Source organism: Pseudorasbora parva, chromosome 10, assembly GCF_024679245.1.
Source record: "Pseudorasbora parva isolate DD20220531a chromosome 10, ASM2467924v1, whole genome shotgun sequence".
Lineage (NCBI taxonomy): Eukaryota > Metazoa > Chordata > Actinopteri > Cypriniformes > Gobionidae > Pseudorasbora > Pseudorasbora parva.
The window spans coordinates 27,578,319-27,592,595 of record NC_090181.1 but is presented as its reverse complement, the minus strand read 5'-3'; the positions used below and the strand labels follow the sequence as shown (position 1 = coordinate 27,592,595).

General features: G+C 39.3%; 1 protein-coding gene across 1 annotated transcript in view; it reads left to right on the top strand.

Annotated features, from left to right (window-relative positions):
- The window catches only part of ism2a (isthmin 2a), a 44,940-nt gene that overhangs the window by 15,300 nt on the left and 15,363 nt on the right, over nt 1–14,277 (top strand). The window contains exons 2-3 of the mRNA XM_067455741.1: nt 5,564–5,806; nt 13,221–13,506. Coding sequence (XP_067311842.1) covers nt 5,564–5,806; nt 13,221–13,506 — 529 coding nt within the window. The remainder of the gene's footprint in view (nt 1–5,563; nt 5,807–13,220; nt 13,507–14,277) is intronic.

The window sequence follows — 14,277 nt, the reverse complement described above, 5'->3', positions numbered from 1 at the left end:
GTTTGTATCTTGAACAGTCTAAGAGGAGTAGCAATTCGTTTTTTAGTCTTAAGCTTTATTAAGTTTTAAGCCACCCTAATGTTTGTGATTGTTGCTGAACATTTGAACATTAACGACATGTTTTAAGCATATTTACGCAGGCGCCACTGTATTAGTCAGTCAGTTTCACGACTAGTAATGCTCATTGAAGTATTAATGCTAAGCATTAAAGTGCAACGTCTTCCTTACTTCCCGTTAAAACAGTACTTCGTTTAATTCAATTCCAATAAAAGCCATACATACCAGCAAAATGCTCTTCATCGATCCTGTGTGCTGCTTCCAGCGTTGTTTTGGAGTCGTTTGGGGCACGTCACGAAGGAGCTGCGTGTCAGCTTAACCAATGAAAAGTGTAGCAGCAACAGCACGCTGCAGCTGCACGCTTATGCGCGCTGCCTGTATTCACGTCCGCTGGGAGATTTGGGAAATGTTAGTAAAATTCAAACAGTGTAATGTTTTCAGCGGGGTGGCAACAGGGGTGGCAAGGACTTCGTCTGGGGGGGGGCAATTGCCACCCCAACTAGCCCTCTGGCTCCGCCACTGATTATCTGATCTGGCTTTTTGAAGTGGTATTTGTTTCCTTTTTGGAACTTTCACACTACTCACGCTATTTGTAGACTACTACATCATGGCATAAAATCCAGGCAGCCAACTACCCCAGTTTCTGTTGAAGGAAGTGACTTAAACAATTCATTGACTGGCCACTAGGGACAGACTCCAGAAGGGAGCAGAATGTCATTAGTCCAATGTGAAAGTGCCCAACTTTACAGCAGAAAAACATGTTTACAGCCTGGTACAAATTGTGGTTTTAGCCTATATAGCTCATGTTGCCCTTCATGACAACTGTGAATGAGTTATAAAAAACTTCGCCTCACTCATTTACATTATATAAAACCTTAAAGTTCTGCATAATGGATAGCCATTTATCCACTGTCTGTTAGTCATCGCGTCACCTCAGCTCCGTCCACGTCCTGCCTCTTTGCCCATTTTCTGTTATCCAGGTGTGACGTGCGATGACTCGCTGCCAAGATGGCAACGGCCAGCTCAACTCTACTTTACGCTTCAGAACCGCTCTTCAGAATCCTATGGGTGACGTCACGGACACTACGTCCATATTTTTTAACAGTCTGTGATACACTACAGGCCAAAAGTTTGGACACATTACTAATTGTAATGTTTTTGAAAGAAGTTTCTTCTGCTCATCAAGCCTGCATTTATTTGATCCAAAAAAAAAATATATATATATATATATATATATATATATATATATATATATATATATATATATATATATATATTATTACAATTTAAAATATTTGGTTTTCAATTTAGTATACGTTAAATTATAATTTATTTCTGTGATGCAAAGCTGAATTTTCAGGATCATTACTACATTTTCAGTGTCACATGACATCCAGTCTATAACATGATCCTTCAGAAATCATTCTAATATTCTGATTTATTATGAGTGTTAGAAACAGTTCTGCTGTCTAATATATTTGATGAATAAAAGGTTCAAAAGAACTGCATTTATTCAAAATAAAAACATATTTTCAAATAGTATAAATCTCCTTTACTATCACTTTTTTATCAATTTAACACATCCTTGCTGAATAACTCGACTCGGACTTGACTCGCACTCTTCTTTGGTGACTCGGACTTGGACTCGGACTCGGAACACTGGAACTCGAGACTCGACTCGGACTCAATAGTTGGTGACTCGACTTCAACACTGGATTGAATGTGCAAAAGTACATAAACTGGGAGAAAGCTTTAGTTTTGTGACGTGAATTTTGGCTGACTCTTTTAAAAGAATCAGTTCGTAGGAACCATTTGTTGAGAGGCTGCTCAATGCAGAGCAAATGGGTGGAGTGTACATGTAGCTCCTCCCCACTAAAACTCCAGGGAGGAGGGGCCAATGCAATTTGTGCCTAACGGGTGGAGCTAGACTTTCCAAACACACCCTAACCCTACCCACAGCTCTATACCTCCACCCCATTGGAGCTCAAGAAAGGAGAAGCTTAATGTCATTTGACTCTGCAGTGAGTACCACTTGCTTTTATAAAATACAAACCCAATTCCAAAAAAGTTGGGACACTGTACAAATTTTGAATAAAAAAGGAAATTCAGAGAAAAATAGAAAAGTGTAATATCATCCAAAGATTCAGATAATATGGAACCATCTCTGTGCGTAAGGGTCAAGGCCGGAAAACCATACTGGATGCCTGTGATCTTCGGACCCTTAGACGGCACTGCATCACATGCAGGAATGCTATTGTAATGAAAATCACAAATCACATATCTAAACATGATCCAGAAGTGCAGGCGTTTTCTCTGGGCAAAGGCTCATTTAAAATGGACTCTGGCAAAGTGGAAAACTGTTCTGATGTTAGACGAAGTTTGGAAAACTGGGACGCCGTGTCCTCCGGACTTAAGAGCACAAGGACAACCCAAGTTGTTATCAGCGCTCATTTCAGAAGCCTGCACCTCTGATGGTATGAGGTTGCATGAGTTTGTGTGGCATGGACAACTTACACATCTGGAAAGGCACCATCAATACTGAAAGGTATATCCAAGTTCTAGAACAACATATGCTCCCATCCAGACGCCTTCTCTTTCAGGGAAGACCTTGCATTTTCCGACATGACAATGCCAGACCACATACTGCATCAATTACTACAACATAGCTATGTAAAAGGAGGATCTGGCTACTGAAATGGCCAGCCTGCAGTCCAGATCTTTCACCCATAGAAAACATTTGGCGCATCATAAAGAGGAAGATGCAACAAAGAAGACATAAGACAGTTGAGTAACTAGAAGCCTGTGTTAAACAAGAATGGGACATGGAACAATGGGACAAGAATTGGACTTATTCCTAAACTTGAGCAACTTGTCTCCTCAGTTCCCAGACGTTTGCAGACTGTTATAAAAAGAAGAGAGGATGCCTCACAATGGTAAACATGACTTTGTCCCAACTTTTAAGATGTGTTGATGCCATGAAATTGAAAATCAACTTATTTTTCCCTTAAAATTATACATTTTCTCAGTTTAAACATTTGATATGTTATCTATGTTGTATTCTGAATAAAGTATTGAAATTTGAAACTTCCACATTATTGCATTGTTTTTATTCACAATTTGTACAGTGTCCCACATTTTTTGGAATCAGGATTGTACACAATTTGGAATTAGGATATAAACGTTTGTCACTTGGATGTCAATAATTGTGTAAAAATTATTTAAAGAGCTTCCTTTCCTCCCCACCTCCTGTGATGATGATGAACTTGAGTAGAGCGCCAGGATAGAGTTTATTGCCTGAAGCAAAGGACATCTGTTTTGCGTGTGGGAGGGAGAGAGACACAGGCAGTGAAGTGAGACAAGGCAGGCCACGCATGATCAGCAGAGAGAGGCTTTGATCAGACAGACCCCGACTCCTCAGCTCTCTCCTCTGCTGCATCAGAAGGCAACATTGGGGCCATCAAACCGAGTCTGTAGATGAGGAAGAGCAGGGATAACACATGCGCCAAGGTGATCTTCTGAATCTGTGATTATGTGAGATGAAGATTTGAAAGTAAGGGTGCAGAGAAAGCTTGCAGTATGATATGGTCATGATGAGGACATATGTGTCCCTTGCGTTCTGAGTTATGTTGTGTATGTTGCTGTTCTTTTGAAGTTCCTGGTGGCTTATAGACAGGGCCTCCACAAAAAGTCTTTGAAGCGCAGCATGACCCAAAATGTAAAGTCTAAACTGAGTTTCATCTGGTGCTTATTGCATGTTGGAGAATGTTAAAGACAACATGGACATTGACCCCATTTACTTATAACACTTAAGTGATCTTACTCTGCACAATTAATCAGTGTACACAGTATTGTAAAGAAAAGAAAAATATTTGTTGGATGTGTAGGTGGGTAAAATAATATTAGCCATTTTTAAAGAGTTCTATATTCTTGTCCAACCCAACATATAAATGTAATAAATTATTTGCAAGCAACATAGAATTCATATATATACAAGTTATTATTTGATTATTGTTACATTTATTAATAAATCAATTCAATTAAGTCCATTTTGATTTCATATTTACTTTATGAATAATAATTAGGACTGATAATTATGGAAGCTTAGCCTGACAAGCCAGACCCACATCAAGATGTGGTCTCATAATTTTCACCTTATATCACAAAATTTGACTTGATATCTTACATTTCTGACTTTATATCTTAATTTGGACTTTATATATCTCGATTCTGACTTTATATCGCAATTCTGACTTGAAATCACATAATTCTGAATTTATATCTCATAATTCTGAGTTTATATCACAATTCTGAATTTATTTAAAAATTCCGACCTTATATCATACAATTCTGACCTTATCTCACAATTCTGAATTCATATCACGCAGTTCTGACTTAATATCTCGCAAATCTGAAAAAAAGTCAGAATTGCGAGATGTAAACTCAAAATTGTGAGATAAAAAGTTGCAATTTAAAATGTTTTATTCTTTGGCAGAAACAAGCTTCCATAGATAATACACCTTTATAGATATTTAAATAATTATATATTATTGTAATATTTAAATGCATAATCATTTTAATGAATACATGTTTAAGCACATTAAAATGGCATAGTATTTGAAAATCACCTGCATCATTCTTGAGGCTTAGACTTTTGACATGATTAGTAACAAGCAGCAAAGTGCTTTGGAGTACTGTCATGGTTTGAGGACAACGGGAAGCCTTTTTTTTGTACCGCCACAGACTTCATGTCTCCATATTAAAGTAAACCAGATGAAAGAGATACATATCCCTTAATGTGTAATCATTAACCTGCATGCACTGTCCCGACTCCTGAGTCTTCCTCCAGGAATTCACAGTCCCTCTCCATCCACTGAACGCAGCATTACCCGTAATGTCAAACAGCTGTCAAGAGAGTGAGCCATGACTGTCTCAGACTTAGTAAGAAAGAATGAGCAAGCGTGCAATTCCTCTTCCTTGTTGATGTCTCTCTTTTGTCTGTTTTGTTATGTTGCTAATGGCAACTCAATGAAGCATCGATTGACAGATATGCAGCATGGAAATCAAAGAACTTGAAGAGCGCTCTTGTATACGAAACCCTTAAAAGAGACTGAAGGAGTCTTCCAAAGGTCTGGGAAACAGGCTTTTCCTGGATCATTAAAGCAGAAGAAGGGTCTTAAATTATTTCCATGATTCCTACTATTCTTGTTCCAAAATCCACCTGATATGCTGTCATGTGTTAGACATTTCCCTCCAGATGGGTTTATTTGAAACGCGGACATCTTTTTCATATGGGCTATAAGGTCACAGCTGTATAGATTTGATATGGTGTTGAACCAAGACAGATCCTCTAACCATCTTTACATGCATGACGAAATTTCTCAGAAGTATTTGTCTTTGGGCCTTTCTGGGGGCTTTATACATAAGGAAATGTTGTGCTTTCATCTAAATAAAGCTTGTTTGATCGCCAGATGTTCCTTTTATGAGATACTATGTGTGCTTTTTCCAGGTCAGAGGTCACAGTGGCTCCAAAGATGTCAGACAGTCGCTGCACGACATTCAGCGGCAGAACCAACTGAGGAGCTCGCCGTCTTCGCCTCGCCGTCATAAGAGGAGATGGTCGCAGATTCGCTCAGAGGGAGTCCTTCCCAAACCCGCTCCACAGGAAGAAGACGAACCCTTTATTTTAGACCTGAAGAACTTTCCCGACCTTGCCAACGCAGACCTGGGTTCCCAAAACCCCAACATTCAAGTAAGAACAGGCCCAATCTCACCTTTTTGTCATTTTGCCTTCAGATTGCCTCAGAATCAAGTTTCTTCCTGTGTATACATGCTTTTAAAAAAATACTGTGTTTACAGGCTCTTGGACCACAAGAAAATGATGTAAATTAACTGAATCAGTCATTTCGTGTTGTGGGGGTCTTGGGTTTCTTTTGTTGTATGTCTATAATCTTGGCATTAGTTCCTTTAAAGACAGTTGTTAATATTACATGGGTTGTTTGTTATTCCAGATATGTTTAACATCTCACCGTTCCCAAAACCTTGTCATTTCTTTCCTTAGGGTGAACTAAATCATTGTATAATGAGCTGGGTAATGGATTGATTTTACTTGGCAACAGTTTGTGGTGTATGTAATTAACCTATGCACTCATTGTTTCACTGTTATTGCTGCTGTGATTGCAGTAGGGACTTCAGGTTTCTGCGCTGTTGCTGGTCATGTCACAGCTGCTCCTAAACCGGAGAGGCCTCTTAAATTACCCCAAGCGAGACCTTTATACCGGTGTAGCTCAATTCAGCTATTCCGCTCAAACTTCTGCACAGTGTACCAAAAAGAAATCCCAAGAAAATCCAAAAGGTGAAAGGCCACAGTATTATTTTAACAGCCACTTTTAATGCTCCCTCCAAGAGCAGATCCCAATCTTTAAATGTTTTTACAACACCGGTAAAGAAGGGATTTTTTATATTTTTAGTACTGCTATGAAGTTTATGTGTATAAGTGGACTTGAGAGGAAACTAAGTTAGACTTCAGGGAAAAAATACACAGGAGATCCCTGGTAAGCAAATCGACTTTTATAATAGGGAAAATTCCAGAGTCTTCCAAGTGGGACGTGTCCATCTTCTCTACTTTTTTTTAGAAAAGGCTATTTAGTTTTTACGTGTCTCTAATATGGTGGCAGCCAATGTAAATTTATGTTTTACGTAATGTGGTGAATATTTTGTTTTTAATATGCCAGTATGCAATAGTCACCAAACACTTTCTTTCATTTCTTCATTTTGAGTAATTGTCTGCCATGTTATCAAAATTCTCAATGACTCCCCAATCATAGTGGTAACAAATTTGATAAGAACTTGGCAAAGTAATGCAGTGAAGATTCCTTAAACATATTTGTTGCTATTGAACTTAAAGGTGCAGTATGCAATCTCCCAGACTTGCTGTTGAGCACTGTTGATATTTGAAATCAACTCAAACAAACCCAAACCCCTCTCTTCAATGTTCTACCTCCAAAATTCACAGACACTTAAGCCTGCACATAACCACCTTGCTCCGAGCTGGTCTCAAACCCTGATCATGCCGCCCTGCAAACCGATAGTCTAGTGTCACTAGCTGGCCTTCGCATTACACACGCATGAAAAATAAAGAAAGGAAAAGATAATGAATGAACGACAAGGAAGAAATAAAAAAATTAACATAAAGTACACAAGAGTATATACAAGCAAGAGTTGGTTGTTAGTCGCCAGCTGCACAGCAGCTCCAGACAAACAATGATACTCAAAACTGTCCTGTTACTATATCTAGCATTACAACAACAGCATTTCTTGGTTCTGTGAAACCGCAAAACCAATGTATGGAGCAGAAACAACGCAACTTGCGTCCGTTTTCAGACCTTCCTGCCAGTCTCTCCAGCACTGGAAAGCTTTTCTAATATTAAAGCGGATCCTAATGAGCTTGTCTGATCATAGCCCCTATTTTTAGTCATATTCCTCTGAGATTTTCTCTTTTGGATTGTCTTTCATCTCTCTTTTTTCAAATCTCCCTCTTGCTCACTCTCTGACCTCCACCATAATAAGACCCCTAATGCTGATTGGCTACTTGTTTGTTGTGGTGCTCGGCCCAACCAACTTTTTAACAGCCTTTTTTCAAAAATGGCTTTACTGCACCTTTAAATTAGCCATTTAATGGACCTCCAATGCTCTAAACCTTGGATCTTTTTGTCCATGAAAGCGATGTGTTGTGTTTTTGGAAGTATGAGAGTAGGATACAGTCATGATTAGTTCAAGGAGGAGGTGGAGGCCGACTGTTGTAAACAGGGCAGTTACAGTAGCGTAATCACCCGCTCTAAACTGCTCCGTGCCTTTATAAACAGCTGCTGCAGCCATCAGATTGTTACGCTGTAGGGGAAATAAACAACCAGTCCTTTGTCTCGGCCTGCTGGAACACTTGCTATCGTTTTCCTGGTCTGCCTGGCTCGGGCACTATACGAGCCCAAGCATGCACAGAACAAATCTGTCACCTCAAAAGATCCTTCGAAATAAACAAACAGGAGAAAAAGGAAAACGTTGAAAATATTCTGAACCTGCTTAACAGTACTCAAGGGGGGTGATAGAGTTACCTTCAGATGTCTGCGCCATTAAATAAAATATGTTGTCATTCTGGTTAACACATAAAACACTGTGCGTTCTAATGTTTGGGTTCTGTAAGATTGCTTTAGAAAGTGAAAGTGACATGTGAAGGCCAGTATGGTAACCTAGAGCCCTGCACGGGCCTCAAATCTAGGCCCTAGCCCGGCCCTGGCCCGAGACGCTGAGGCCCTAGCCCGGCCCGTGTCCGACAGATTATCAAAATTCTCGGCCCGAGTCCGACTGGAGCCCATTTTTTTTTTTTTTTTTTACATTGTTGCAGCCATTAAAATAGTTCTGTTTTGTTTTTAAAGTCAAAGTAGTTATATTTCGTTTAGTTTCTTTATTAAGGTAATTTAGAAAAATGTTTAGAGCATTTTTTTGTTTGTTAAATTAAAGTTTTAATTTTTTTAAGTGACGACCAAAAGCGGCCAGCGGCCGACAGTGAGTTAACCACATATTTAATCGATTTAGTCTCTCAAATCAAAGCTTGACTTGTCTTGCCTATAATAAAATCCATAAAACACTTCAAGCATCACATTAACAATTAGTTAATTTTGCCAACTATTACCACCAGTAGCCTAAAAGGCATTTTTGACGAGCTGAGGCAGGCTGATTCTGCTCGCGGCTCTCGCAAACGGAGCTAAACAAATAAAATAAAAAAAGAACATGCAGGTTGTCTTATAGCCTACCTTACACCTACGCAAATGAATATAAATCCCATCTTCAATTCCCATGGTATGCTCATTTAACGGAGTTTACAGCAATGGAAGCAAAAGATTCAAGATGCATTTTATTCAGCAGCTCATTTCAAATTCAAAGACCACATAAGAGAGCGCGACCTAAGCGCACTGGTAAGATCATTTAGTCTCATTCCTTTTTATTGAAGATGATTGGGTTTTTGACCATCTTAGACTTATTTTAAGTTTAATTTACGGCCATTTGCGTTGGCTTGCATTAGTCATTTGCGGCGATGCGTGTTGCAGCACCATCATATCTATCTGACTACAACATATATAGCCCATATTGTGACACATAATGACATTTTCATGTTTGAAAGTCTGTAGGTTAACATAAATGCAGATAGGCCTAATTGTAATAATAAAAAACAATATAATTATTGATTTTGAAATATTAAACCAGTCAATACAGAACGAAATATTCTGTAGCCTTTTGCCGTCAATATGGATACGGTATGGGCCGGCTACTGCCGACGTTGTCTTTGCTGTATCAATGGGCAATATATTTATATTTAACATGAAGTACAGGGCTTCCCTGTACATTAATAGCAGCAGACGCCCCGCGGATGACACGCAACAGAAACGCCACGCTCACACCACGCTTGCAGTGTGTCTCCGGCCTTAACTCTAGCAGCTGCGCTGAAGAAACGCGCGCTGCTGCTGCTGGCGCGGACTCTGAACCTATGCTCTGAACACTGTGCGAGCCATCTTGACAGTCGCGTTAGCTATTATGGTCTCGTGTTGTTTCCACCAGCGCAGAACTCATTGTTCCTTTTAATTGATAAAATAAATATAAAACGAAGGAGAAGCCTAAAAAAAGGCCCGAAGCCCGGCCCGCGTTTTAGGCATGATGTGAAAATTGGCCCGAAGCCCGGCCCGAGGGGCGTAAAAAAGTCGGGGCCCATCGGGCTCGGGCATAAATGCAGGGCTTTATGGTAACCCATATTCAGAATTTGTCCTAGAGCTGCATTTAGCTCAACTAAGTTATTGCACAGCACACACATTAGGAGTAGTGAGTAATGAACATACACATACACTGCAAACTGTATCACACTTGCCCTTTCTCAAATGGCACCCTAAACACTCACAGTCTTCCTACAAGTCCGCACTTTCGTGATGTAGCGTCACCAGTGTTGGGTAAGTTACTCTAAAAAAGTAATTAATTACTAGTTACTAATTACATCTTCAATAGTGTAATTAGATTACTGTACAAATTGCTCTCTCCAAAAAGTATTTAATTACTTATTACTAATTACTTTCTAAATCAACCCTTGAGTTAAGCAATTCAAGGTTAGACAACGGCTCTTAATTCATTCAAATACATAATTAAAAAAAACTACAAAAAATACTCTTATTAACTGACCAAAGTATTACAAATGTAAGAAGGATACATAAAAACATGCATTTTAAAGTTAGACTTTAATTGTTGATGTTAAGTCCACTATTGAATTATGTATAATTATATTAAGTATTTAGTTCAATTACACCAGAAGTAACTGTAATTAAATTACAGAAAAAATAAGAGTAATCCTGTACTTTACTTTTTCAAGGAAAAAGTAATTAAATTACAGTAACTAATTACTTAGTAACTAGTTACACCCAACACTGAGCGTCACTTTGACTCTCGGGAAGAAGTCTGCTGCGGAGACAAATGGGACACCTTATGGTCTCATGGACTTAAAAGGGTGATGAATTGAGAAATCAACTTTCCCTTGAGCTTTTAATATATAAAAGGTCATGGTAATATAAGATTATCCTGTAAGTTTCAGAGCTGAAAATGTCCTAGTTATTCAAAGAGAAGCTTTTATAGACAGCAGGCCCAGAAAACAATCGTGTGCGCATCTTAACGTCATCGCACAATGAAACACCCCTCTACAGAACAATAAGCACGTCTAATTCATTAGCCCCGCCCACCGACTCATGGAGGTGATTGGCTCGCGCTAGAAGATAGCAAAATATTGCGCTATTCCTGGTTGTGGAAGAACACAGTCGCTGCATAAACTTCCTTCGGATCCTAATATTAGGAATGTGTGGTTGAACTTTATTTTTAATGAAGTTCCAGCTCACATGGGGAATACATGGTGTTCGCTTCCTTTCACTGCGGAATCGTTTGTAAACAAATCTCAGGTCGATGGTGGATTTGCAGACATTTGGTATTAAAACGCAATGCTATTTCTTCTATATTGGATCCGACAGGAATGGTGCAACACACTTATGTGAGTAAAACGTGTTTATATGTAATAGTATTGCATTGTTATAGATGGTTTTGATTATGTGTATGTGTCTAACCAACACATTCTCACACCTAACTCATCACATATGGACGCTTGACCAGGACCCCTTGTCGTCACTTTTCAACGAACTGGGCGTACCTTTATCGTCAATTTTCGACGCGCTGGGTGCTCCATTCATTTCAATGAGAAACCTTTGGCGTCATACACAGACGCATTTAATTCTTTGCGTTTGTAAAAGCAGACATGGTTTTATTAATATTTAAAGGCTACTTTTATATTTTGGAGCAACTAACCCAACTCCTACCCTAAACCTACCCACATCTTAACAATATAAAACACATGCCAGGCAAATAAATGTACAGTCACAAGTATTTATTGCAAAATCTGACCAAAACAGTATAAAAGGATTAGCTCATGTTGCATTCCAAGTCTTCTGAAGTCATACGATGTCTTCATGTGAAGAACAGAGTTGATCTTGATGTTTTAATCGCTAAAATGATGATCCCGCTACCCCGTGAACGAACTCATTCATATCTCATTCAAATAATTCAAAAGACTCCTGAGCATGACGCAATCGGTCACAAGACACACGAGAGCCAATGACATTTTACAATCAATGCTGACGTAATGACGCAATTGGTCACAAGACATATGAGAGCCAATGCAATTTCACTATGAAATCTGAAGTACGAGTAGCAATATTTGAAATTTGATGTGTTTGTTCATGATCTTCGGCGGATGGAGATGCTGATCGTTTTTGGGGATTATCTTCATGCAAATCAATCGTTTGGCCTCGGAAAACTTGGATTATTTAACTTTTTTGAATAACTCGTGGATGCAGTCGTATGTTATATCCTGTGTTTTATATCAAGTTCACACAAATGGGTAGGTTTAGGGATGGGGTGGCGTTGGGTTACATGTTAAAATGTGTCTAAATAGCGTAAATAAAATAAATGTTAATGAAATCATGTTAAAATGTGTCTAAATAGCGTAAATAAAATACATGTAAATGAAATCATGTTAAAATGTGTCTATAGCGTAAATAAAATAAATGTAAATGAAATTATGCTTGCTGATTTAATTGAGAAGCACACTCCAACATGTCATAATGGCAAAATTATAAACCAATAAATAATTTCAATAAATAAATCAAAAAATAAATTTCACCACGACGATAATATTCCCATTCCCAGTGCGTCTGTGTATGACGCCAAAGGTTTCTCATTGAAATGAATGGAGCACCCAGCGCGTCGAAAATTGACGATAAAGGTACGCCCAGTTCGTTGAAAAGTGACGACAAGGGGTCCTGGTCAAGCGTCCATATGTGACGAGTTGGGTGTGAGAATGTGTTGGTCTAACAGAACATACCTTTAGCACGCTGGACTGTGAAACTAGCAAAACCTAAGCCCGTCGGCTAGCCGATGAATCTCAAAAGGTGAAATAATATTCCTTTCATGATCTGCGCTGTTCACTGTCTCTTGACTTGCACGCGGTTCACGCTTATATCGACCGATTGGGCGGGCCATGTAATACAAAAATAATAGTCCAATCAGTCACGGGGAGATGAGAAATAAATCATTATGTTTGTTTGATAAAAACTTTAATGAGCCCTGTGGTCAAGAGAATCATTCTGGTTGCCGGTTTCAAAACAATCCAATCCTTACCGTGGGCGTTTACTTCCAAGTCTCCAGTGCGGCACGCCCATCAAAACCCAGAGCCTCAAAACCAGTGTAGAAAATAGCCTATTACTTATTAGTTATGATGTTTTTGAATGTAAAAACAACACAAACGTCATAACCTCAGATAACAGAATTAAAAAAAAAAAGCCAGTTCATGACACCTTTAACGGACACGCAGCAGCCATTGTAAGTCCACAAAACTCACAGGGCATATGAAATGTGCCATTTGGGACAGGGCCACTGCAAACCATGCCCTAGCTTGTTGAAGGGCACATCATTAATTTCCTTGCAATTCCAAAAATGAGCTTGACCACATTAGCTGGGTTTTGTAGAACTGCTACTTTCTGAAATCCATTTTTTTGAAGATTATCTTATAACGTTTATCTTCCCTCTAGGTTACAATTGAAGTTGTGGACAGCCCACAGATGGAGATTGAGATGGATCTGGCCAAGGAGAGTAGGAATGACTGGTCTTTGAGCTCGGAAGAGTGGCTAGGACATAAAAAGCTATTTTGGCCACTGTTCTGGGAATACCATGACTCCAGTCAAGAAGGTCCTGGGCAAGGCAGTCTGGAGGAAAACGAGGAGGACCTCAACTACGAGGGAGAAGATTCCCTTTTGAGTGGTGTGGGTGCAGACTGGAACAGACGATGGAAGGGCTGGGACTCCATGGACAATTACGGTAAGCACAGGAGGTTTTTTCAGAGGGAGCTTGAATGTAGGTACATCCCTTTTGCTGTGCAAAAATGAATCTTAAAAATCATAATAATTGACTTGAATATAGTCTTTTCATGTATTTCCAACTGTGTAATCAGCTGAAACCATGAGTTTTCTAGTTTTTGTTTTTCTTCAGCCATGTTATCGGAAGTATCAGCGCTTATGTTTGTGCATCTTGGAACGCCGGGGCACGTATACCGACCTGATTTCCTCAGTAATGCGGGCCCCAGCCTCCTCTTTAAGTCTTGACATTATGATTTATGCTTTGAGGGTTGTACTCAAGAGCTGCTACATAAACATGCCATTCCTGTCGCCACTTCCAGAGACTTTCTCTTGATGCCTATCAGCGGTAAACAGTGAAAGGCGACCCATGTGTCCTAATACATTATCACAATATTAGTTGTGGTACGCATATTATCTGGCCACTCAACTGCTTCTTTGCCGTTTAGGCAGATCTTTACCTCACAATGTTTACATACAGGGCAAACCGTAGTGCTGAAATACCATTTTAATGTGATTTTTATCCTTAAAAAGCAGAACACAACCTATCATCGAGTGCTCTGAACCTTTTCAAAGTATACAGTGAAGAAAAGATCCCACAGTGAAAGTATTGAATAAGGGATTGCAGGAGTAAACTCAACGCTGTCTGGTTCACGTTAGTGACAGCGGGCTTGAGCATCAGCTTTGTGTGTTGTCTTTGAAGTTGACACTAGTGCTTGGAAGGCGTAGCTGTTTG